We start from the raw sequence: 27,624 nt of genomic DNA on the forward strand, positions 1-27,624 counted from the left end.
CCCACCCAACACCTTGGCTTTTCCAATCTATTGTGCATGAGAAAACGCAGATGAACAAACCAACATCTGGAGAAAAACGTTTTGTACAAGCTTACAGCTCTAAAACACTTATATTACAAAGCAATGTAAATAAATACCAGGCCAGTACAAAAGCTCTTATTTACAGTTGTACAAATGAAATTGTTTTCAGTGTAAATGCAGTGTTTCAAAGAACACAGTATTAGTAAAATGAGTTCCTGTATAGACCACTACAATTTCTGCTAAATTTCACTGCAGTATCGTATAAAACCATTGTCTCAAGTCAGCCGTTGTTTATAATTTAGTACAGCCAAACCCCAGTTTATGCCTGGAATGGTATCTGTTAAAGTGCTGAAAAAGAGGACATTTCTGAAACTTTAGAAAAACATACTGTACATTATTAAAGCTTTATCAAGTCAAAAGTGTAGGTTTTGTTCACATTTGCTACCACACCACCTTGGAGATGAAAGGTTTTCAACAACTTATTTGAACCAACACGCTGGCAGCCACTGGTATCTTCTCATTCAAAGTCTGATGGCTTCTCTCAAGTAATTTGTCTTAAGCTTCAGTGGTGGCTTCAGGTTTCATAATCTGGTAAGTAATCAAGTATTCTGGATAAGCCTGAAAGAGTGACACACATTTTTTATGATTTAATTTGCTGGATAAATTCTGAGTGTTGGCTGAAGAAGGGAAAAAAGGATTTATACCAAAACAAAAAAACAGGCAAAATGCCTGGTGTATTCAGCGATATGGAACCTTCCACCTGCAGACAGAGTTGGACAAAAGCAAGTCCGAGAACCATGAAAGTTAAGAATAAACCTCAACACATTGCATGCCTTTAAAAAAACCACCAACAAAAACCCAAACCCAAACCCCCCCCCCCCCCCAAACCAGTCTGAAAAACGAAACAAAAGCACTTTTTACCTGTTCCCCTCTGTAAATGACATATTCAGCCAATGCCAACCCATTCACACTGGGTCGCCCAGTAACTGAGTGATGCCCTGGGGGAGAATGAGCCATTTTCATAGCACTGAACTGCAGGAAAGACTTGCCCAGCGTCACACGACAAAATAGCAATTGCCTGCGTTAAAAGGGAAGGAGGACTATGAGTCCAAAATGCCTGTGAAGCTCCAGAAAAATTACCTTGTAATTTTAAACTTTTACTTGAGAAACCACTTTAGTCACTCTTTGTAGTTCACAAAATTCTGACCCTGAAGTCAAAAGTTATACTGCCTTTAGAAATGTTTATCTTAATTCCTGGAAACCATTTAGTTAATGTACTCAGAGATTGTCACGACCTTTTCACAGGGGTTTAAAAGAAGTTTTCTGAGAGTGCCCCCCATTATTCATACTAACAACTTGGTTAGTAACTTTGGTTGTAGCCAGGTGAGGGCTGGTCTCTTCTCCCAGGCAATCAGCACCAGAACAAGAGGACACAGTCTCTGGCTGCACCAGGGGAAGTTTAGGCTGGATGTTCGGAAGAAATTGTACACAGAGAGAGTGATTGCCCATTGGAATGGGCTGCCTGGGGAGGCGGTGGAGTCACCATCATTGGAGGTGCTTAGGAGGACACTTGATAGGGTGCTTGGTTGCATGGTTTAGTTGATTAGGTGGGTTGGGTGATAGGTTGGATGCGATGATCTCAAAGGTCTCTTCCAACCTGGTTTATCCTAATCTAACTTAGCTCCCCCATCTTCTAACAGATTTGTATCTAGCACGCAAATCAACAGTTATACCAAGTGCAAACTCTGTTAACACAAAATACCTCATACTAGCATTTGTCAGTATGTTACCTGAACGAGGGCACTGATTTCTTTACAATGGCAATGGAATTTCTGCACTTCTGTAGACCAGTGTACCATTTTGCTCACCCCAAACTTATGCTTTTCTAACTCCTCAAATGAGACAAATGAAAAACAACCAAACCAAACCCCAAACAAAAACCCCCAACCAAAACCACAAACTACTTCTATTCAAAACATTAAAAGCATGAGAAGACTGACATCCCCTATAATTCTAGAAGATTATTCTCTTTACTTGAGAGTGCCAGGAAAGAGTAAGCAATATGAAAAGCAGCAAGTCTCAAGGAAGGAAACTGGAAGAATGAAAATTATTCCTCTGACAACAAAGACACAAAATATTCTCCTGACTGAAATAACAACTACAATTAACTTCATCGAGCAACTTTATTCTTAGCTGATGGTATCAATAAGGTAACAGCTATTCTGCAGAACAGTGGATTTAATTTTTGGCAGAGAGTCCAAAAATCCACGCTGGTATTTCAGTGTGTGAAGCAGCAGTGACACAGGGCTGTTACAAAGCACCCTCTCCTCAAAGAAATAAAGCATCTGAGTATCGCTGAGAAAGGAGAAATCTCCTTTCTCTGTAACAGGCCACAGACTAATCCCTCACACTTCTGCATTTTTCACACAAGCATCTATTCTTTTCACTATCTGAATCTGACTTTTACAATAAGTTAAGGGAAAAGGTTTGGTTAAGCACACTACAGATGGTTAAAGGTGCTTTAAGACTTAAATATTCAAGTTTTCTGAAAGTCTCTGTTAAGCTCAGCATATAGAGAGTGCTGAGGTTTGGCTACCAAGCAAATCTTCTTACTCTGCCAACTTGATGGTCTGTAACATACAAAGGCAAAATCAGATTCTTTTGAAGGACTTACCTGTGGCAAACGTAACAAGATCTATCTTTGTGAATTGGACATCCAGTGCCACCTCCAATTCCATATACATACTGATTGCTTTTGGAAGAATTTTCAGCAAAATAAATCCCAGCTCCAAACATTCCACCTATATAGGCATGTCTCTCATCAAAGCCTTTGTGAATGATTGCATTCACAAATGGGGAGCCTAAGAGGAAGGAAGAAAATTACTGAAAAAACAGTATGCAAATTTTTCTGTGTGTCGTAATTCAATCATCCATTCCAGGTTTTTATGGTAGTTTGTCCATGCATACAAGGAAATCAATCTCCAGAAATTCTGGCTTTGGATTTTACACAGCAAATTTGCTAGATGCATTATGGAAATGACAGTAGCTGGTAAGTGCATATTTCAAACAAGTATTTATGAAGGACAGTATCTGAAATAGAGCCTTCTCTAGTAGCAAGAGTTGTAAGTCTACTCAACCTTTGGCAGAGCTCCACCTTAACCAAGACTTGCTACACAAATCCCACCTTCCACCTCATGCTAAGTAGACTGCATTTAAAAAGCAATAAACATAAACCAGTATTTACTTACTTGCAATGGGCATAAAATCTAAGAAATAATCTGTTCAGAATGGTTCAATTTTTCATCTTTAGAGAAGTGGTAGCCACTAATTTTCAGAAAAACTGCCATTTATTTTAGTAAGGATTTTTGGAACAATATATATGAAAGCATTCTCTGCAGAGGGACCTCGACAGGCTGGGCAGATGGGCAGAGTCCAACGGCATGAGATTTAACACATCCAAGTGCCGGGTTCTGCACATTGGCCACAGCAACCCCATGCAGAGCTACAAGCTGGGGTCAGAGTGGCTGGAGAGCAGTCAGGCTGAGAGGGACCTGGGGGTGCTGGTCGACGGTAGACTGAACATGAGCCTGCAGTGTGCCCAGGCAGCTAAGAGGGCCAATGGCATCCTGGCCTGCATCAGGAACAGTGTGGCCATCAGGAGCAGGGAGGTCATTCTGCCCCTGTACACTGCACTGGTTAGGCCGCACCTCGAGTACTGTGTCCAGTTGTGGGCCCCTCAGTTTAGGAAGGATGTTGACTTGCTGGAACGAGTCCAGAGAAGAGCAACAAAGTTGGTGAGGGGTTTGGAACATAAGCCCTACGAGGAGAGGCTGAGGGAGCTGGGGTTGCTTAGCCTGGAGAAGAGGAGACTGAGGGGTGACCTTATTACTCTCTACAACTACCTGAAGGGAGGTTGTAGACAGACGGATGTTGGTCTCTTCTCCCAGGCAAGCAGTACCAGAACAAGAGGACACAGTCTCAGGCTGCGCCAGGGGAGATTCAGGCTGGATGTTAGACAAAAGTTCTATACAGAAAGAGTGATTGCCCATTGGAATGGGCTGCCTGGGGAGGTGGTGGAGTCACCATCACTGGAGGTTTTTAGGAGAAGACTTGACAGGGTGCTTGGTGCCGTGGGTTAGTTGCTTGGGCGGTGTTGGATTGGTTGATGGGTTGGACGCGATGATCTTGAAGGTCTCTTCCAACCTGGTTTATTCTATGTATTCTATGTATTGTTAAGAGAAAAAACTCCAAGAGAACATGGCATTTCAGTGACGCTGGGAATTATAGCAAAGACAACCCAAAGCCTTAGCTTCCACCATGAAGATGACCAAATTGTATATAAAGAAGGACATTCTCAATGAGAGAAATACTCATAAGGCATTAATTGCTTTCTTCCAGGAATAATTTTGTTATTATAAACTAATTCAAAAGACTTCTTTAAAGACTGGTCATTCCATTAGAGGTAGCTTCCTTGTCCAGGGGTACAGATCACAATCAAAAGAGAAGATTTAGGTATCTAAAAGTTTGGGCAATTAATTATTGTGTTAGTGCTGCTTTCAACAGAAATGTATGGGAATTATATAGCTTTCATTTGCAGGGATATACTGTGAACTTGTTTAATCTGCTTGTCAGGAAAAACTAGGTATTTGTGTACAAGGGAGATTTCAATTTGTCTTAATTTGTTAATGATAAGCTATATTTTCTGGAATGATGGATAAGAACTAACCAAATTATAAAAGCAAGAAAAATCCCACACCCAATCCCCCAAACAACTCATAGCAGAATAAAGTTTTATCCTTAATCATTTTTGTCACACGGGTAATAAAAGAAAGTTAGCTACTTAACCATGGAGGGGAGGCACACTGGTTCATCTCCACTTGTAACTGCTAAAACATTTTCAGTTAGAACTGAGACATCTCCTTCTGAGATAAGCAAGAAAATGCTAATTTCAGAAGAAAGATGCAATGCATTATGTGGCCCTATTGTGACAAACACTTTGCATATGAAACTCATGTAAGATCTAGAACTTATTCCCACTGAGAAAATATATTTTTCTTGAGCCAGTAGAAACCCTCTAATAAAGACTACTGATGGTGAATTGAGTTCAAAAAGTACATTTAAATATCTCACCATGAAACAGCATCCTTTCATTAGCATGGTTATGATTTTCTTCAGACACTTCTTTCCTTCTGTGAGTGTATCTTTCCCATAGCTTTTTGTTGCATACTTTCTGAATCTGAAACAGTCAAAATATAAGTTATGTGATGACACCAGAAACTCTTTTGCTTTACTTGACAGATGTTTAATCTATAGCAGCTATAGCAGAATACACTTACACTGCCACTTAAATAGGAATACTTTCCTTGTAACTCAATGCAACTCAAATTCTTTAACCCATCCTGCAAAAGTTGATTGTAGCTTCTGCTGAGCAATACTTGGCTCAGCAGCAATACTTGGCTGGAGAGCAGTCAGGCTGAGAGGGACCTGAGGGTGCTAGTCGACGGTAGACTGAACATGAGCCTGCAGTGTGCCCAGGCAGCTAAGAGGGCCAATGGCATCCTGGCCTGCATCAGGAACAGTGTGGCCATCAGGAGCAGGGAGGTCATTCTGCCCCTGTACACTGCACTGGTTAGGCCGCACCTCGAGTACTGTGTCCAGTTGTGGGCCCCTCAGTTTAGGAAGGATGTTGACTTGCTGGAACGAGTCCAGAGAAGAGCAACAAAGTTGGTGAGGGGTTTGGAACATAAGCCCTACGAGGAGAGGCTGAGGGAGCTGGGGTTGCTTAGCCTGGAGAAGAGGAGACTGAGGGGTGACCTTATTACTCTCTACAACTACCTGAAGGGAGGTTGTAGACAGACGGATGTTGGTCTCTTCTCCCAGGCAAGCAGTACCAGAACAAGAGGACACAGTCTCAGGCTGCGCCAGGGGAGGTTCAGGCTGGATGTTAGAAAAAAGTTCTATACAGAAAGAGTGATTGCCCATTGGAATGGGCTGCCTGGGGAGGTGGTGGAGTCGCCATCACTGGAGGTTTTTAGGAGAAGACTTGACGGGGTGCTTGGTGCCGTGGGTTAGTTGCTTGGGCGGTGTTGGATTGGTTGATGGGTTGGACGCGATGATCTTGAAGGTCTCTTCCAACCTGGTTTATTCTATGTATTCTATGTATTCTATACTTAGTTTAAATTCAGCAGGTACAGTCACAATTCTACTTGAGTATCACTCCAAACAGCTTGATGCCAAAACACTAGTGAAAAGATTATCTAGTAAATTAAGAAGTGTATTCCATAAAAACTTAAAGAATTCTTATGAAAGAACGTAAATTATGTACTCCCTGCAGAGGTGCATAGATGAGCACAGATCTTTTCTGCAGAGCCCTAGGTATGTAGATACAGCATGTCAGTTCTACTGGGGAAACTGTAACTAAAACTAAGAAGACTTCTTTAGTGTTAAATCAAGCCAAAATAGGTACCCCTACTTCCATGCTTCAAGAGATTTGCTTTCACTTCTTGTTTTTCCCCTGCCATTTCCTTAACATAAACCTTCTTGTCTCCTATAAAACCTTCTTTCTTTCCAAATATTTTCTGTCACTTTCTTCTATGTCAGTTTCTCACAGAATTCTTCAACAACCATTAAACCCTAAGCAATTTTTCCGTATGATCTTATTCTCTGAATTTCCCTAGAAGATGATCTTTTTCCTGTGCACATCTCAGAACAGCATATCTTGCCCTATTCTGCAACAACAAATGTACATTTTGTTTTCAGAGAAAACTCTAGAAGTGTAACCATCAAATTGCTACCTTTAAGATGTTGTATCTATTGAAGACTCCACCAGCATGCCCTCCATCTCTGTGCTCTCGGACAGTACTCTGCATCTGAAGGTTGAGAATTTTAAGGTAGATCATTTTGTTCCAGAACACTTTCGAAACACACATCCTTCACACAGTCAAAGAATCACATGGATTGTCATAAAAAAAAAAGTGACATTTTTAGGCAATGACTATGTTAAATAATGCTAGGTTTCATGGATGCACACGATCTCTTTAAAAAAATAAAATCATATATTGAATGGTCTTCAAGACTGCCACTAATCTATTCAGAATCTATTGTTTCTTCAGAATTTTGTCCTGTGTGATTATGACACTTTGGAAGTAACTTAAATCTGTGTGCAACAAACAAGCGTATGTTACAGCAAAGTTTTTCTACAGAGAGTTTAAAAATACTACAAGCAACATTAACTTAAGTAAGAAATTAAGCGTGGATGTCATGAGTGCAGATTTTAAGTGGGGCAGTCAAAGTTAGAAATCTGAAGTATACTTATGCAAGGTTTACTTAGGTTTAGAGATGTTTATTGCCCTCTTAAAATGTCTGGCTATAGTTCTTCATCTACTTCTTTGACAGAAATACCAAGCATACTGAGCTACTACATAGAAAGGCATACCTCCTCTTCTACTGACTGAAATTCCTTATCTTCAGTGGAAAGATCTATGAGAATAGTTCCACTTCCAGAAGTATTTAGAGTGAGGTATGGGTTAAGTCCTGTGAATGTAACAAAACAATTTCAGAAGCTGCTTTCAGGCTGATGATTTGGATTGATAACCATTAAAAGGTTTTTCTTTTTAGAAGGGATCATTTTTCCAAAACTCAGCTTACAAGACAGCAAAGTTAGCTGCTAAGGAAGGTAGAGACTCCCAACTACTTGATTTTCTTCTATCAGCCAGGTATTTTTGCAGAAGTCGAAGTGCAATCCCTCAAATCAATCTTTTTCAGCATCTGTATGTATAACCTCTACCCACACATTATCATGCATATACTATTAATGACAAGAAGCACAGCAGCTGCATTGGGATGCAGATCAAGAGCAACCATTTTCACTAATCTGTGGATACTGATCAATCATTCTCTCAGCAAGAATAAACAGACACACTAACCCATCTGTCTCTGCTTAGCTCAGTACATTAAAATCTGAAACAAGTATGTACCTTGCTGTCCAGAAATGAGTCTTTCAACTCCTTTGATGATTTTATGCCTATGGCCATAAGCATTAATTCCAATTTCCTTCAGTTCTTTGTGGCCCATTTCAACCAACACATCCAGTGTTATCTATAACGAAAGCAACATTTTTTTGTACAACGGCACGAATACACTGTGACAGCTGCCAGCAGCAATGAAAATACCTCATAACAGTCGAGATAAAAAGCAAGTGTGAAAAGAACATGAACACTAGAGACTTTACTGTATTTTCTCATATTTCACCCAACTGTTCACTCTAAAATTCTTTAAATGTTACAAACTGTAATCCTGTACCTCGTATTGCTTGCAAGGATCACATTTCTAGTGGAGAAATACAGTTTTCTAAATGTATTAAAGCCAACACCAATCTAGAAACTACTAATCAACACTCACTACTTGTTTACCCCACCATCCACTCTGTTAAAAGGAGACATGCCTACACTCTTTAACTGATACAGACGCTCTTGCCCCCAGGTTTTTATAGACATTTTTAAAAATATAGGTATCAACAAAAAAATAAATAATACATTTAGACCCCTTCATTCCAATCCTTTCGACACTCATTTTAAATCTCTTTCGCTATGTTATTCTTAACAGTATTTATTCCCTTGTCTTCTGAGTATCTGGAAATAAACATAGCTACTTACTTGTTCTCTTTCAAATATGTCAATTAGATGTTCAAGGCCAAGGTTCCGCACAAACTGGTTTATGCTAAAATCCACACCTGAAACTGGGTAAGGAAAAAAACCTGACTATGAGCATTCATAGATGTACTGTAAACTAAGTGCACACATCTCATGTTGTTTGTGGCAATATTATCTTTAGAAGATCAAGAATAAACATTTGTTATCACTAGTCAGTGGCAACTACTACTTAATCTACCAGGGTACTTAAAAGATTTCTACCCCTCCTAAAAGCAGACTTTGTGCTTCCATGAGCTAAACGTGTTCAAACACATTTTGAGAATGAAAATGTTATAGAAGTAACTTTTTCAAGAGACCTGATCTAAGAAATTCTTAGAAATTAGCTGAAGTTTGTAGCACAATACTGCTTAGCATGGAGCCAAATTTCATTAGACTTCTCTTTTAAAAACAAATCACCGTTTTGGTTCTGTATGGCAAAAATAAAGGAATATTTACAAGATGCTGTAAGGGGAAAGTACTAAAACCTTATACTATGTGACTTTTAGATATCTGTTCCTCATTAATGACATTGTAAGGGATATGGATACTGCAAATATCATAGTAACTGTGGGCATGTGTGAGAAACTTCACACTTGTGTCATTCTTTTCACCATACAGTTAAAAACATTACTCTTTCCTAACTGAGGAAGCCTCACCTTCTTTCTTCTCCAGAACAGTAGCTCCCTCTGCACTGTTTGTACCAACAACAGAAGGAAGTTCAGAAAAACTACCAGACAAGTTGTCAAGACTACTTGCAGCAGATAGACTGGATGGACTGGATGGAACAGAAGACAGGGAATCAGCTGCAGATCCTGTAGTCTGAGACATGCTTATAACCTGAGGTTTGTAGCAGGTTGGTAAGGCAGAGGGAGGCATTGCTGCTGTCAATAACGCGCTGACATCATCTGCCTAAATACAAGAAAACAAGACAGGGGAAGGCTTTTACACATTTTTTCCTAGGATGCATTATCATTATTTTAGACTTGTTGAGCATACATAGCTGTGAAATGTTTATAAATAAAAACTGTAGTATGGTAAAAAGGAAAGATTTCAATATTTCTAAAGATTCCAGTGACAGTTATACAGAACTCATTTTGTAGAAAAATCCAGAAAGTTACTCTGAGTGTAGCTTTGAATTGTTCTGTAATACTTAGAAACAAAACCTATCCACAACCTTGATGGCAAGTTAGTAAATTAAATTTATGTTGCTACAACTCTGCTTACATTTCAATGCCACAATCTTTGCATTAATCAAACTCTAAGTACCAAATTAAAAGCATCAAATTGTAACTATTCATTCCATTTTTTCCCCCCACCTGACCTTGAAATAAGAAGTCTTGAACAATGACAGAGCACAGAAAGTTTACATAAAAGAACTACTGATTTTCATTACCAGGCACATAAAATGAGAGAAACCAGAGTATGCAAGTACAAATTTCTCAAGAAGAGCTCCATCACTTACAGTGACCAGGTCCAATGGTGTTTGTCCTTCTTGGTTTTTCAAAGTAGGATCAGCCCCATGTGCCAGCAACAAGGCACAAAGCTGTGTCCTTCCTTTCTGGGCAGCTTCATGCAGAGGTGTGAAAGCCCATTTATCTGTAGCATTCACGCATGCATTATACTTTATAAGTAAAGCTGCTACATCAACATGCTGGAAAACAAAAATGCATGTTAAGTTCCAAGGTATCACAGTGTATTAAAGTATTACTGATACATCAATTCCATCCTCATTCTAATTTCCTTAGAATGCATTTATTTTCTAGTTATGGTTTAAAAAAAAAGTATTAGAACAAGGTGTTTTCTTCTTTTGTCCTTAACATCATAGTAAAGAGTTATGATTCCTTCTCTTAAGAAAAAAGCACAGAATGCAACAGAACCACAAACCCAGGGGAGTCTGAAGGAAAAATGCCTGAATTTGAATTTCTAGTACAGGAACTAATCCAACTGTTTTGATTAATGACTTTATCCAAGCACTAAACCTCACAAAATCCACAAAAAACAATTAGAGTCTCAACCACAGCCAAATAAGGTGAAATCAGATCTTACAGATAAAATTTGACTGGCACAGATAAGGAAGTGCATTTTATGGAACATCTTTCAGGCTGATGGTGTTCTCAGTGTTCATGTTCAGAAAACTCAATTCTTGTAGTCTTCAACTATGATTTTACAAATTTGAGAGCCTGCACCTTTACAATGAGCTGACCATGGTCAAATGTATTTTTGTGTGTTTTACAAATAGGATTACACTACAACTTCATGGCAAAAGCTTAACAATTGGCTCATAATGCTTTGTTTATTAAAAAGAAATGAAGTCTCAGAAAGTTTGAGATATTTACCCCATAGGATGCTGCATTATGCAGAGGAATCAAACCTCCCTTATCCTGTGCATTCACATCTGCTCCGTGCTGTAACAGGTACTCTGCAACCTCCAAATTGTTGTAACCAGCTGAAGGTTACAAAAGGACAAAATTAGAAAATGTTTAATAAACATGCTAAAGAGGCTCTGGAGAAGTAGTAATTCACTTAAATGACTTGAAAGTTATGCTGTCTCCACTGGGATTGCCACCTTATTAATTATTGGTGAGGACTCCTTCAACCTATTTAAGAGTATTTGGTTTAAATAATCTCTGCAATAAACTGTAAAAGATCCCCTTTGGCTCAAGAGCATAGGAAATTGAAGTCATTATAGCTAGACAGTTTAGAAAAGGAAAATGCATGAATATGCATAAAATACTAACTATTTTTCTTTAGAAAAGAAAACACAAAATCCATCCGCTTGAGGTTGTACTTCAAACTTGCTTTAACATTGAATGTCCAACTACAGTAACTAGTAACTGATCAAATTACACCACTGACCAGCTAAATGTAGCGGTGTTGAATGCCGTCCTTGAGTGTCCCGACAGTTGACATTGTCAGGTGAACACAGCTTTTTCACTCGGGCCAAACAACCTTTCTTTGCAGCGTCTAGTAGAGCGGCATCTCCTCTGAGCAGGTCTTGAATATCAGTATCACCATCTTTAACAAGGTCTAGTGGAGTGTTTCCATCTCTGTTTTTCTTTGTAGGGTCAGCTCCATGCTGTGCACATCAAAAACAGATGATAAATACGTAAGCAGAATAAAGATGTTGGCTCTTGGGCACCTTACACCTTATTGACCAAATATTCTGACACACATTCAAATGCTTCACTGACAGCCTTCCGATTACTTTGTGAGGAGACTACACAGTTGCTAATAGTATCCCTTTTGCTGAAAACATAGGTTTAACTACGATCATTTAGAAACTGCAAAAATGAAATCAATTTTTCAAAGAAGTCGAATTGTATTTCAAGCTGATTAGGAAAGTAAAGAGAGGACCCTCTCTCTAGCATAGGTAATACCTGCAAGAGGAGTTTGCAGATCTCGTATTTTCCTTTTGCTGCAGCCTCATGCAAGGGAGTGAATTTCCACAAGTCAGCTACATTGACAACTGCACCATGTTTAACCAGAAGCTCTGCTACTTCATAGTGCCCATAAGAGCAAGCGTTATGTAAAGGGACAAGTCCTCTGGAAACAAATCAAAGAAAGAAAGCAAGTCTTCAAAAATTTGGTCTTTTTTTCCACAAAGTGATACAAACTTTAAACACAATGCACCTTCACAATCACACCACAGCAAAAACATTTTTGTATTTTCAGCCTAATATTGCAGGGATATCTACTGCCCAAGGAGTGAAAATGCAATCAGCAGTGGCACTGAAAAGTAGTAAAAATACATGATGCGAAATTCTTGGAACACTAGTCTCTAGTACAACAAAATGCCGTGGTGGATATCCTGAACATATTGATTCTAACAGAACTCTCTCCTCCCCCCAGTAAAAATAAAATAATTAATGTTTGAAGAAAGGATGTTTATCAGCTAGCAGTATTCAAGAGCCAACAGATATCACCAATTGCCAAGAATATACATTTGAGTATTTACCCCTTATCTTTTGCATGCACATCAGCTCCATGCTGAAGAAGATACTCAACAACAGATACCCTGTTATATCCAGCTGCAAAATGAAGTGGTGTAGACTGACGTCCCTCAATGTCTCTGCAGTTCACACTTTGAACTGTGCACAGTTTCTGTGAAGTTCCCAAAACAAAACATACATTGCAATTTATAACATTGACACACCTTTTAGTCAGTCATCGAATGTTGTTATACCCATCTAATTTTGGAAAACCGTTTTCATTAAGAAGGAAGCTAATTTCTTCATTTATTTTTCACATAAACCCTTTCATTTCCACACATCATGTTCCAAGGGGAAAAAAAATAATTAAATACTCCTTCCTCCCACATTCACACTTGTGACTTCTAATCTAAACTTCTTATATGAGACAAACTTCTAGAAGTAGCAAGCATTGCATTTTGTCATTTGTAATATTTGTGCAATACAAAGGTTTTAGGACAGGGATCACAACTTTAAAGCAGTCAGTGAAAGGGTGTTTGTTTGCTTGTTTTCAGAAATTATAGTTCAGGATATAATTCCCTCTTATTTTCAGAAGTTTAAGCTTACTTTTACAGTATCCACATCTCCAGCCTTTGCAGCTTCTAGCAACTGTCGATCTGCATCAGAATTACCTAATGGGATACCTTCTGCAAAACAAATGAGCATGTATGACGTGTTAGTTGGAGAAATTTCTTAAGGCAGGAAACAATTTATTTCAAAGATTTCCCTTAAAAAAAGTTACCCAACTATGGACAAGTTTTGCCTTATATTACCATCTGCAGCTGCAGCTACTAGCTCTAACAGCGTTTGCAAAGTTGCCTTTAGCAACACGCTTCCTGTCCATTTTGAAGTACTGTACAAGTAAACATTCTTATTTCAGTTTCAGAACTAGACTACATCAAGAAGCTTACCTATGTGTATGTCCAAACCTTACTCTCAAAAATCCATGAACCCTGTTCCTTGTGCTCAGAGATGCCAGGTAGCCATTTTTTAGTGTTTGAAATTAATTTTCTACTTACAAAATGCCTCCCCGCCTACATCAAGATTTCCCCAAAATAATTCCAGATGGCTATACAATGAAACATTCTGAGTATCTCTGACAATCTGTGTAGCTGAATACTAGAGAGTGTGTGACACTCACCTACAGCTAGAGCTGTGCATGTGGCTGTAGAACAGGAACTGCACAACCCAGTACTGTCTTTGGTATAAAGCATTTCTTTTTTTAATAGCACTTGAAAAGGCAAGTGAAATGAAGAACTACATTACTTCAGATGTGGATCTTGAATAAATCAGTTTTACCTTGTAGTAGCTGTTGCACGTTTTCAGTTCCCATCTGTAAGGCTGTAAAGCCCTGCAGAGACACAATGGAAGGATCACACCCAGAACTCAACAGCAACCTGCATGTCTGAAGATGACCACAATGTGCTGCTCTATGAAGAGAGGTCTGGCCAAGATTATCTAATGCGTTAACCTAAAAATAACAACAAACAAGAAATACCACCATCAAAATTCAGTGTTAAAGCTGCTGACTGAAAGAGCGTCACAAGATTCACTTTAATTAAAAGAACACACTGGTTTATTGTATGGATTTGTTTGGTTGGTTTTGTTATTGTTTCCCCCCCCCCAGACGAAGGACTTCATGTTTCAGTAAAGGTGTATTTAATGCTCTACACCTAAAGCCTACTTGAATTCCCCACTCTTCCTCTGGTTTTGATCACTGCTTGGGAAATTTCACAGCAGTCAGGCTGCAGTCAAATTTCTGTGAGAGTTTTGGAGAATTTAACCATTAGAGAGTATTTTCTTTCCACTTTTTTGCAGAAATTTGAACTCAACACTGATATGATTTAACTGCACACACAAAGTCTATCTATTATGCAGATCGGTCTAGCTTCTTGTTGCTTGGATATATCCCATACTGATTTTTTAACTTCAGCATTTCATTTCTACTGCTGAACAACGAAGCATCAAATAAGACACTCTACAAACTTTTAGTTAACAGTGAAAACTACAAAAACTACATTTGCATTTATAAAATAGGACCAAACTTATGATGTTGTCTCCATATACAGGGCTGTACTGTAGGACTGATGGCCTCTTAAAAGTATTTCAATATACAACCTTCCAAAATGGATTACTTTAGGAAAGTCTGTCTACTCAGATGACCATTCTCATAGTGTGAAAACCTGTGTGGTAGGGAAACCTCAACAACAACAAATAAAAAGTATGATTATTAACTCATACCTTAGCTTCATGTTTCACAACTACTTCAACAACATCATTATGAGCCTTTTCTGATGCCACATGCAGAGGAGTCAAGAAGCTTCAAAGGAAAAAAAAATATTAAAAAGTTAAAAAATAATAATTTGCAAAATCTTCTAAACACTTAGACATATTCATTTGTAACCACTCACTCTTTTGTTTTTTCATTGATGTTGGCTCCTTTCCTCAGCAGCAGTTCGCATACTTGTTTTCTCTTAGGATAGGGAGATGCAGCAGCACAGTGCTAAGACGATTCAAAATTGTAGCATTAACTAGCTAGCAATATACAGGTTTTACAACTTGCTGATCAGCTGGCAGTTAAGAGCTGGTCATGTGCAAGGCCAACAGAAAAAAAACCCAACCAAACACACCACCAAACAAAAACATGTAGAAGCTTATTAATTCAGGAGATTTCACATGGGCCTTTGGAGTTACCCTGGTATTTTCCAGAGCTCTTGCTCCAATAATTGCTGAAAACCCTCAAGCTTTACAAAACAAACATAATACACATAGCTTGCTGTTATGTGAAACTAGATTATTCTACAGAAGAACAGCAATTTAGACAACCTAAATTAAGCAGGCAATTTAGTTTTAAGATTAACCTTCAGAACAAAATATTAATCAATGCTATTTAACTAGACACTGAATGTTCTAAGTTGGTCTGAACTAAACTGTTTGACACTAAAATTTTTAGTTCTAAACTATTACTTTGTATGCTTAGGCAGCCACAATATAGGCAAAATAATCAGTAAATCCTGAGATATTACCAATGCAGTCTCATGTGTTTGAGGATGCTTGAAGTTTACAGTCTCCAAAGAAAGGTGCTTCTTTATACGAGCTACGTCCGATTCTCTTGCAGCCTGCAGCAGTGAGTGACCTTTGAATTCATCTTTAAAAAGAAAGAAATACATACCAGGTTACACTCCTTAACACCACAAGGATTGTTTTGGTTAGATTTTTTTTTTCCCCAACAGACCATGGTGCAGACATTTCTAACTTGGACTTAAGCTTCTACATCACTGGAGAGAACTTGTTAGCCAAGTACTGTTAAGTACGCATTTTGTTTTTAAACCCAAGCCAGAGACATCCAAATTGGCTATTTCACTCAGTACTGTTTTAAGTTCCACTCTTTGCATATGTACCAATTCAAGCATATATAAACCTCTACTTCTGACCTGCCTTTGGAAAACCATCCTATATAATAACCTGAAGTCCAAAAGTATTTAATGATAATTTTTATAAATATCCCAGAAAGTTATTAGTTGATCATTTAAGGACAGTATTTAAGGCATTTTTTTTTTTCAACTCCTGAAGTTTGCTGGACAAAAATCAGTAACTTGCATCGATTTTTTTGATCTTTCAGTGAGTGTGGCACGCTCATATTTAGTAGTCCAAACAGTTACCTATTTTCTTTCTTCTAACAAAAGACAGTGTAACAAAAATGACTAAAGAGTCTTGAAGCAGTAACAGGAGCACATATTGAAAATTAAAGTATACTGGCAAGGTTGTGAGGGAAAGCATGTATTCAGGGAAGAAAAGATACAAAACCCATCACAATCATATGACTATAAAACTAACAATTATTTCAAATGTTTGCATTCAGAAAATGTAGCAATCTTAAATGGTAAACAATGAAATGTATTGTGCAGCATTGCACAATTGCTTGGAAAGTGTAAGTATTTTCAAAATCTGATTTCTGTCAGGTCACTATCTAGAGAACCTAAGTACACATTACAATCTGTAACTGTAGAGGTGAACTCTCTTTATACTCACATGCTAATCGTTCTTTTAATTGGGGTGTTGGAGCCAAATCAATGGTGCTTTTGTTGTGACAGTTCAACAGTGTTGGGTCAGCACCGTAACTTAACAAAAGAGAACATACTTCCACCCTGTTCTTAGATGCTGCTTCATGCAGAGGGGTGAATTGCCACAGATCCATTGCATTTACACATGCTCCATGCTTGAAAGGGAAAGCAGTAAAAAAGATGCAGTATCAAAACCAGATCATTAGGAAGACTTGTAATTAGTTCAGTGTAGTAGACTGTTAAAATAAAAATCAATAGTTGTATGCAAATTGTATCCAAGACATTAATTTTCAACACAGCACAACATTTCAGCATATTGCAGGTTTTAATCCTCTAGTGCCTTACAGGCACATTAAAACAAGCCAAAAGCAGTCTAGTCTCTTCAGGCTTTCTTTAGCATCTCTAAAAGAGCAGCTCTGCTACAGGACAGCTTGGAGAAAGAGCCTAATTCATACAATCCAAATCACCTTTGAACAAGCTCCCATTTCTTGCTGTTGCAGTAAAAGCCTAGGGTGAACAGTTGCAACTGTCTCTATTCTGAGGGTTCACTTACATTAGGAAAACTGACATTTTTCTTCTTTTGTGAGCAAAGGCTACAATTCAGGCCTAGAACTGATGTTGTAAAGTTCATTCCCTTGTGAGACTGATTACGCTTTAATTATAAAACTTTTACAATATTTACCAGTATCCTTTAAAAAAGCCTCACTACTCTGTCTTCTGAATTATTTTTCTACTGTTCAAGCTCACAATATTGCTCAGTTTTGGTGTTGTTTGGTGTTTTGTTTTTTCTGCTTGTTTGTTTTGTTTCTTGGTGGTGTGGTGGTGTTTTTTGGTTTTGTTTGTTGGTTAGTTTTGGGGTGGGTTTTTTTGAGTGGGAAGGTAGAGGTAAGAAGTACTTGGTGGTACAAAAACATTTGACTCTGAAGCAGAGAGTAAAAAAATTAGAAAAGGACAAAGACTCCTTGCAAACAGAAAATTCTGTAGCTCCATCTTAATAATCACTAACTAACACAGAACCAAAGGAATCCATCGTTCTTTAGGTTTTGTAAAGCTAAGTACAAAATAAATAAATGCAGTTTGCATTAGTATATTATAAACTGTTCTTATTAAACAACATGCATTTCCATCTCTTCAAAGACCAACCTTGACTAGAAGCTCTGTTACTTCATAATGGCCATAGGAACAGGCATTGTGAAGTGGCACCAAATCTCTACAGAGAAGAGAAAGGTGGAGGATGGTTATCTTAGTTCACATATTTCAATTCCAAATACATCTATAACACTGCAAGTTGTACTATGTTGCACCTTGAACATTTTACAATAAATAGCAGACAAATGACATTAAGGAGAATTAAGTTGGACAGGAACACAGAGAAATCGGTCGGCATTTTTCAGCAATAAACATTTAAAATAATCGTAAGAGGAGAAATGAATTGCACCAGCTTATGGCAAATGAAATGGTTCTACTTGGACTCAGAACCCCAAGCAGGAAGAACTATTTGCAGGGGCCTTTCAGGAGTGATAGTAGTATTTTCCTTTTTCACAAGAAAATGCTGTAAGGTTATCTTCTGCCTTGAAAACTAAAGGTGGTGTACTGGCTAATGTTTAGGTAACTACACTGTATTCTACAGCAACAGCAGACCTACATAGGTTTAAAAGCCAGTGAATTATTTCACTGTGGGGTAGCGAGGGAGAAATGACAAAAGTGAATTCCAATCCTGAGAGGACAATTAAACCTGTCTCATCAGGCAGCTACTTATGTAGCTATGAAGTGATCCTATGAAAAAGGAGGAATAAGTGTTTCCTTTCTATACTCTTTAATGTACTATACACACATTTTAAAAACAGGTTTATCATTTTATGTAACTAAATAAACTTAGCATGTCCATATTTCATAACATTTCCTTACATAACAACCAAATGCTTGAAAACGGAGTCTAACTCTGGGAAACAGATCTTCAATTTTCATCACATTCTTTGCAAAAAGAAGTGCAGAAACTTGAATGCAGAAAGACAATCAAGATAGATACAATCATTGAAATATTTGCTGACTTCACAGTGATGTATGAAGACGTTTTATTAAACAAGATAATTTGGCTAGTGGTACCTACAGGCATCATATTCTATGGTCAGCTCACATTTGATTCTATTGATTCATGTCTTAAGCCTGTATGGTTTGCCTTTTTTTAAGTAACAAGGTAAAGATGGCAGATCAGTCTCACATCAGAAATTCCTCATGGTTAAAACAGTATTACTATTTTTTACTTCACCTCAATTTTAACAAATTGTGTTTATTCTGTGCAAAGGAAAAATGAACCTACCCTTTATCCTTTGCATGTACATCTGCTCCATGTTGCAGTAAGAGCTGCACTATTTTGACACGGTTATACCCAGCTGCTAAATGCAAAGGAGTAGACTGAAATGACAGAAAGTAGAAGCAATCAGTAACACAAAAATAAAATTCACATTTCCCCCCCCAAAAAACTTAGTACTAATTACTGAAGTCCTTAAAATACTTTTAATATTAAAAAAGAGAGTACTGAATCAGACATTTGAGAATTATGTTCATTGCTTACTGACTCTTCTCAGTCACCAATCATGACCACAAATGCTGTATTTACTCCATCACCAATATACTCTGACAACGAAGGCCCTCTTAAAGTATTTTTGAGTCCTGCAGTCCATTTTTGTCTTTTAGTCTACCTTAACTAGAAATACTTTATTAGGACAAACTACATCCCCTGTGAAAGGCCATTAGAAACAATGACTGCCCAACAATAGATTAAACTAGTGACGAGAAATGCTACCCTCTTCATTTACAAAACTCATCAACTGAAATGGGTTTAAACAGTTCCCAGAGAATGAGTCTCATAACTAGGAAATGGAAAAAATGGAGATGGGTACACATTTTGGAGATCCTAGTACCTTACCACAAAGCCTTGAACAGTTAGAACAATACTCAAAATTGACACCAAATAAGCTGAGCATTTGGTAGGCTAGGGGGATGAACCCAGGAGACTAATAGGATTTTCTAGAATGTAGATTTTGAAGATTTTCACATAGTTCTTTACCAGGACTTACAGTAATGAACAGATTTGTTTCCAAGGCAGCAGCAATTTGTCTAGACTGTATGGCAAATATAGGGCCTGCATGTATCCCTGTGATAGCAAGAATAATCTATGACAAGGCTGGCCAAGCAGAAGTTCCAATTGAAAATGCGCTTATTTACTGCCCCTAGACAGAAATTCTCACATAGTTTTTTTAAGGGCAAACCCCAAATCAACCAAATAAACAACAACAACAAAAAAATCAGCTGGCTCCTACAGAGACACTATTGCATTTTCCCACATATATTAAGGAAAATAGAGTCTATGTTTAACATTCTTAAAATCCAGTCAAAGAGTACCTTTGAAACACACATAAGAGTGAACTAATTTAAAAATCACATTTTAAACCAGAATACCTTTCTGCCATCACTTGCATGGCAGTTAACATTTAATGGTGTAAGAAGAGACATCATCTTTTCCTCATTTCCACTCCTGGAAAAAAAAAAAATAAAAAAAAATTAAAGAGGCTGAAATATTTTACTCCAGTTCTTAGTAGCTTATTATGTTTTTACATTTTCCTTGCTATAATGGCCATCATATCTGTTCTTAAGTAAGACATTCACTTCTCTACTGTCAGCAATAGAAGTGAAAATCTATTTATGTAACTATTGTTGTAGCTTTATTCATAGATAACAGCCAAAGCTGAGCATCTACATGGGATTGCCAGCTCAAAGGTATATTCATTACATACAATCCTGAAACTGTAACTAGATTCCAGATCTTCCAAACATGCATACCTGGCACTTTCTAAGAGTTCATCTTTCTTGTATTCACCTGGAAGACAAAAGGGAGTTTCTTTAGTTGTTAAATATAGATCTATACATATGAAGTTTGCTACTTCTCCTCCTTTTATGAAGTTTTTGAGAACATAAACTGCTAAAAATGTGACAATCCATTACTGAACTAACACAATAAACTATTTATCCAGACCACATCCCATGATCGAGATGATGAAGGCCACATGGGTGTTTCTATTTTGAATTATAAACCAGAAAGAAGTTAAACTAATAAAGAAGTACAAAACCTGAGACACTGTATTAGATTATGTTGTGACTGGTAGCAGTCAAATTAAAGATTGTCACGTACCAGTCAGCACTGCTTTTGCAGACGGGTCTGCTAAGTCCAAAGCTGTTCTTCCATCTGTGTTCCGGATGGTTGGTTCAGCACCATGCTGCAGCAGTACTACAAAATGCCAAAGTTTTCCATGAGAAAATTCTCTGAGACAGATCTTATGAGACCTATCATTACTGTAAGCCTCAAGCAACAAAACAAACATTCAGTTACTGATCCTAACTTCCCATCTCAAGTTCCTAATGTCAGAATTGCTCAATGTTATCTGTTTAACTAGCAAAACGTGCCTAGATGTATTTTATAAGAAAAAAGCAGAACTGAAATGGAACACCACAAAACCCAGCAGCTATTTCCCATCAAGTCCAAAGTACGCTGCCTCAAATCCCCAAGTGAATGTGGCCTAAACTGTACACAGCAGTAGCAGGCCATTGCATCTTGCATTATTGGGCCAAACAGACAATGTTTTATATAAGACTCTACAGATGTACTCCTCAATAAAGTAAATGAGGACAACATACAACAATTTTTTTTCCGCCACATATCACATACCATTCTACCTTTTCCTATCTCTTAAGAATTGTGTAGGCAAAACAAGCAGTCAATATAATTAAAATTTAGCTCCTATCCTTAACTAATCTAACATGGCTGCTGCAAAGAGACAGAGTGAATTCATTATTAAACCCAGTTTTGTTCCTTCTAGTGCACTGTAAGTAGCAGTATAAGGCAGTGTAAGAGTTTAGGCTGGAGAAGAGGAGCTCCACTATGTCACACCAAAGCTTTTCCCCCATGACACTGATGTGAGCTCTCATACTTATGCAATTACCAAAACCAGGCAGATCTAAAATCTCATTTCTTAGAAAACTGGCATATGAGTCTACGAAGGATTTTTAGCTTTAATCCTTATACCAGCCATAGCTTCATAGAATCAAAACAGTGTTTAAAAGGACTTGATTTTTCATAGTGGAAAGAAACAACCAGTCACAGGAAAAGTGGGAGAAGATTACCGATGCAGACATCTGTCTTGCCCTTAATGGCAGCTTCATGAAGGGGAGTGTAATTCCAGTTATCCCGAGCATTAGGATCTGCACCATGCCGCAAGAGGAGATTGACTACTTCAGCATGACCAAAAGAGCAAGCGTTGTGAAGAGGAATAAGGCCTCCATCATCTCGTGCGTGGACGTTGGCACCACTTTGAAGTAAATATTCAACTACATCCTTTCGACCAAAACCTGGAAAAGATAAAAGAAGAAAAGATATAAGGCTGGGTTTAAGAGAATTCCCTGTTCCACAGATTAAACCAACAAACTTAATTAAAGTACATAAATCACACGTAAGGAGCATTTACACGTGAAGGCTAATTTTAAATCCCTAAAAATTAGATTAAAATCAACAGAAAAATATTAGCCAAGATTATTGGAACAATTAATATCTTCATAGGCCTCCCTTGAGTCAACAGCTTCTTGAAAACAAAGCAGAACAAAACACTGACAACAAACCCCTCTTTTTCAGTTCTTTTATGGGGCTATTTAACTCAACAATATTTTGTATGACACTCTGCCAACCCACAGTCAGCTTGTGGATGGACCAGTAGATGAGCCCTGGGAGCAGCAGTGATGAGACTGGCTACTAGCCAATGCATGCATAACTCAGATTCTAAAGCTTTAAAAAGATATTCCTATAGCATGAGAAGTATTTTACAGAAACATTTTTTAAAGAGAGCAAGTAAGCAGCACCGCTGTCAAGTTAAAACTAGACACATGGCTATTTGCTTCCTCAGGAATAATCAATGTGAGCACAGCTTCCATCTTTGCAATGATCACGTAAGAAAACCCACAGGGACATAAGAAATTGATTCAAGATCAATTCCTTCGTTGAGGAAATTTATTATGACAGTATGCACAACCATAATTGAAAGATATTAATAATGTCTATTTTCAGTGACGCCTTGAAATGATTGGTCATAACTGAAGCACAAAAATGCTCTCACACGGTAAAAATAAATAAATATATGTCCACTCGTACATTTGGGGTCTAGAAAAATATGATAAATAAGGTAATTGCTCTCATATGCCAAGTTTGTATCTACTGTTGTTTAATGCCAGCTGTACCTTGCACATTTATGTAACAACAAATACACCAGGACGTCAAACTGCGTCTATGTTTTCTCCAGTATCTGCACAAGAGGCCAGAAAGACTTATGATTTTTGCTTGTAGCATTACCCATCTGGTTATGTTCCAAAGGCCACTGCATAGAGAAATCCTTCAAACATTTCATGAAGGTCTCTTTGGAAGAGGGTTCTCAGAGCAGTTAAAAGCCATATTTGGTATCTATCAGACTTGTGCCAATTACCTTCTGGGAAAGAATTTCTGTGTGCAGAAGTTGGCCTTCCTTGCTTTAAATATCTGAGTTGCAAACCATTCTCCTGAAGAGATTGAAAACTGGTTAGGGAGGAAGTCTTGAGCTTTTTCCTCAGACTGAATCATCACACAGTTGCCAAAATCAGTGATGCTCAGACTGTAGCAAAGTATATTTTGTTACAAATCCATGGAAAATTAGTAGGGAGGTTTAAGTCTCTGAAACCATAACCTAGAAATTACGTTTGTTTGTGATAAATAAAGAACATTCCAGTGACATAGTCACAAAAGCATAGAAGTGTCACCATTTTAGTTACAAATGAACTCTTCAGTTTTAATTGCAACTGAACTTTTTCATAGTATGTTCTTTACTTTTAGGAAAACCTTTTCCCAGACAGCCAGCAACCGAAATCCTGGAGCAAGAAGCACTTTTGCCTTTGTTATTTGGAACTCAAAACCCAAACATTGCTGTTATTAAACAATTACTGGATCCTACTTGCTGAGGGATCTTGTGTACAAGCTGTCCATGCCAAAGAGGCCAGAAAAATTATTCAGAAAAGCCATTGCTGAATTCTCTCTTCCCTCAAAGGCTCTTACATTCCCCACTGAAGGCTGATTATTATTAAAAAAAAAAAAAAAAGTTGGTGAAAGTTTTTAGAATCATAGAATTAACAACCTTAGAAAAGACCTCAAAGATCATCAAGTCCAAGCCACAGGACTATACTGGTGCTGTGCTTCAATTCTTCAAATTACATTATTAATACAAATCTTAGCTTGCCAGTCCCTTGACTTCAATAGAACCACATAGCATAGAAAACTCACTTTTGAGACTCGACATTGTATTTATCCATCTTGTAACTAAAACAGAAGGCACGCTGCCTGTCCTAACAGAGTTCAGGACTTGAGATGAGAACTAGACCAGGTGTATGGCCCAAGCAGTAACAATTCATCTGCACAAGCACAGTGAGCTATAGTCACTGAACATGCATGAATATTTCTGCTGCCAAAAAAAGATCAGTGCCTATACAACATATAGTCATGCAGTCATATTGTCTATACAGAAAATGATATGCAGTCATAATGTATCTTTAATAACCAATTATGATAAGCTTTTCTTAAATGTGTCCAGATTCTTGTTACATCTTCAAAACTTATTTTTTTTTCTGTTTCTAATTTGTGTATTCAAAATTTGCTAAGTTCTTCAAGAATCTACTCTGACGTCAGAGTCCTGCAAACACATCAAAGTTGGTACTTGATGACAAAATGCTTTGTACTTCCAAAGATACTTTTCCAGAACTGCTTTAGTTACATTAGAAAAAGCCTCTGAACAAATTCTCTGTCCAGAATTTACATGTCTGGTATCTAAACATCACTTATTCTTGTCTCTGCCCCTTAAAGCTTCGCTGTATGGCCACAATTTTGAATATAAAACGCCAGCCTTAGCAGGAATCAATAGCATAACTGACTATCAGCTGCAGTAAACCTCATTACAGGCATAGAGAATTCACCTGGCTTCTATTTAGTACACTGGTTCAACGAGACATTTCCTAAGCAACACAGCTTGCAACAAAGCCTGAATCCATTTAGAAAATACTCTAAGTATAGCAATGCCTCTAAACTACCTGCAGCTATTTTAATGTTGAGATGGGCTCCTTTGCGTCACACCAGTTTCTGCAGTTTATCTTCAGCACTGAACGTACAGCAGGGATTCCTCGCTTCCTCGTGGAAGCATCTGTAGAAGAGGGTACCATATATGGAAAGAGAAATATTTCCTCATTATTTTTCTAAAGGATGTATGTGTACAGAGGAGGTAGCCAAACTGTACAACAGTCTCTCTCTTTCCTCTCCTTTTCACTGAGCGTGGAAAGAGGATCACCCTGCTGCCCAGGGAAGTGGTGGAGCCACCATCCCTGGAGGTGCTCAAGAGGGGACTGGACGTGGCACCTGGAGCCATGGTCTAGTCATGAGGTCTGTGGTGACAGGTTGGACTCAATGATCTTTGAGGTCTCTTCCAACCTTGGTGATATTGTGATATTGTAATGGCTCCTCTTTGCCATTGCTTCTGAGCTTTTCACCAAAAGACCAGCTAAATGATAGCACAGATTATTATCTTGCAATGAGGCAAATTAACCGTCTCATCACTGTGAACCACACACACTCCTGCGTGCTACAAAATCCAAAGATCAACTTCCACCAAGATCCCAGTATGTTACTTGCAATGATGACACGTGTCTAGGCAGAACTTGCAGCATCTCTAAAATATATTTTAATTTCCTGTAAAATCCACCTTTACAAAATGACACATGGAAAACAGAGGAATTTGGTTTATTTTGTAAATTGCTAGGCAAGATCTGGGAAAAGACTTACAAAACGGACTCCAAATTCACATCCCAGAATGTCTCTAAAAAAGCGCAATACAAAACCAATCTTCATCTTTTAGCTCCACCTCTTCCACAAAACAGTCTGGAAACTGAATGAAACCAGTCAGAGTAGTTTTGTAAGGTACTCTCCAACACCTAGACACTCAGGCTAAACAAAGCAGGAATACAACAGATTTCTGCTTTTACTTCCTGGAATGCAATTCCTTTAAAGACAGAAAACAAAAGAAGCTAGTATTACCTCAACTGTGAATAACAGAGGAAGAGCAAAACAAAACTCCATCAAACCAGTAACCCCTAAATCTAGGAGTTACTTATGTCTGTATTTCGAACTAAGCCTATTGCAGGTAGGCTGGCAATCAGAGTCCTACTTGAAGCAGTGCTAGAGTGTTAAGAAATGACACAAGTACTTTATGTCACATTTTAACTAGAAACTTTCGGCATCTTACACAATCTTGTGAGAGAAGCAATTTCTCTTTACCAAATCTGAAGTAGATGTAAGCAGAACAATGGCTTCTCCTATTTACACAGCAATCAGTTTAACATTAGAAGTCTAACAATTACATGAGAAACTCTTTCAGCACACACACAAAAAACCAGAAAACCCCTCACTTCTCCAAAATGCTGTAAAATATGCTCATCTGCTTAGAAGTTCAGAATTTATTAGTGAACAGGCAGGACTACTGAATATAAAAAGAGTTGCAAAATTGTTTTCTAACAGGATATTTGAAGTTGTCTCTTAGGGTCTCTTGTTGATCAAGTTTCTTACATCTGTGAAATGCAGCTGTCCTGAAGAGACTTTCAAGAACTTACACCTATTAAGCCTACTGAATAGGAGGAAATGGCACCTTCAGTAGAAACCTTTTCCAAAACAATTCAGTGAAGAAACAGAACATGCATAGTTTAGCTAAAAGAAGCTGCTGTCTTCTGCAGCCTGCCAGCCTTGGGGCCTTACAACCAAAGCTGTAATCAAATCAAAACAAACAACATGAAAACAACAGCCACAATCAGGTCTTTGTCTGAAAAGGTGGGATACAATCTTCTGGCCTGCTGCCAGCGAAAGCAGTTGTTCTGTGATGTCAGCTGTTTGTATATTTAAATCCCGAATTAACAAAGTCCATTTGTTAAAGATAAGAATGCAGAAAGCCTAGAAACGGTGTAATCTGACAGGATTCTTCATGAGCGAAACGTTAAAAATGAACAGGCCTGCTGAAATCAACGGAAACAGTACCTGGAGCACATATCACCTGTCAAAGCTCACATGCCACAACAGGAACAGCCTAATCCCCCTGTTCAGGTGTCCTCAATAGCAGCTGAGGTTTATTTTTGCAGACAAACAAACAAAAGACAGAAACAAACCACCACCTGTACCATTCAGCTACCAGTACCGCGTGGGTAGCACCTAATCACGGCCACGGCCATGGGACAGGAACCAGATGTACACGGGGGCCGGGGAAACGCTCCCACGCCCGCACAGTCCCAAAGCCCTCACCCTGCGGGGGGGTTTGCGGAGAGGCCAAGCACCCAGTGCTCCTCCGAGGCCCGGCCTAGCCCTTCCCCGCCCGCGTCGAGAAAGAGGCGGAGGTACACGGCCCAGCAGCGGGCCTGGCGTCCAGCACGGCTACTGCTGAACTCCCCGGTTCCCCACAGAGGCAGTAACGGCGGCCTCAGGCCGGTACCTGCGGCGAAGTGCAGCGGACTAGACTTCCTGCCCGCCGTGTCGCGGCTGTTCACGTTCTCGGGCCGCACCAGCCGCTTGACCCGCTCCACGTCACCGTTCCTGCAGGCCTCGAAGAGCTCCCGAGCGGGCTCCGCCGCCACACCACAGCCAGGCATCTCAGCCAAGGCAGCCGCTCCGCCTGCACACCGCCGCCCCGCCATCTCGAGGCGGGCCCGCCGGAGACGGCCGAGCAGACCCCACCGCCCCGCTCACAGGCCGCGGCTCTCCGCGACGTCAGCCATCTGCACACA

General features: G+C 38.8%; 1 protein-coding gene across 1 annotated transcript; it reads right to left on the reverse strand.

Annotated features, from left to right (window-relative positions):
* TNKS2 (tankyrase 2) lies at window positions 1-27,624 on the reverse strand. Its single transcript, XM_009897785.2, has 27 exons — window positions 27,333-27,624; window positions 21,925-22,149; window positions 20,936-21,031; window positions 20,587-20,623; window positions 20,206-20,281; window positions 19,064-19,158; window positions 17,887-17,953; window positions 16,712-16,898; window positions 15,706-15,827; window positions 15,091-15,182; window positions 14,921-14,999; window positions 13,979-14,150; window positions 13,247-13,326; window positions 12,667-12,812; window positions 12,089-12,254; window positions 11,568-11,787; window positions 11,048-11,157; window positions 10,174-10,362; window positions 9,368-9,620; window positions 8,676-8,758; window positions 7,998-8,118; window positions 7,457-7,554; window positions 6,816-6,890; window positions 5,152-5,257; window positions 2,696-2,882; window positions 943-1,099; window positions 1-639 (listed from the first exon to the last, which is right to left on the reverse strand). Exons 1-27 carry the CDS (start codon window positions 27,532-27,534, stop codon window positions 577-579), a joined length of 3,504 nt encoding a protein of 1,167 aa, XP_009896087.2. The 5' UTR covers window positions 27,535-27,624; the 3' UTR covers window positions 1-576.

This window comes from Dryobates pubescens, chromosome 8, assembly GCF_014839835.1.
Source record: "Dryobates pubescens isolate bDryPub1 chromosome 8, bDryPub1.pri, whole genome shotgun sequence".
NCBI classification, from domain to species: domain Eukaryota; kingdom Metazoa; phylum Chordata; class Aves; order Piciformes; family Picidae; genus Dryobates; species Dryobates pubescens.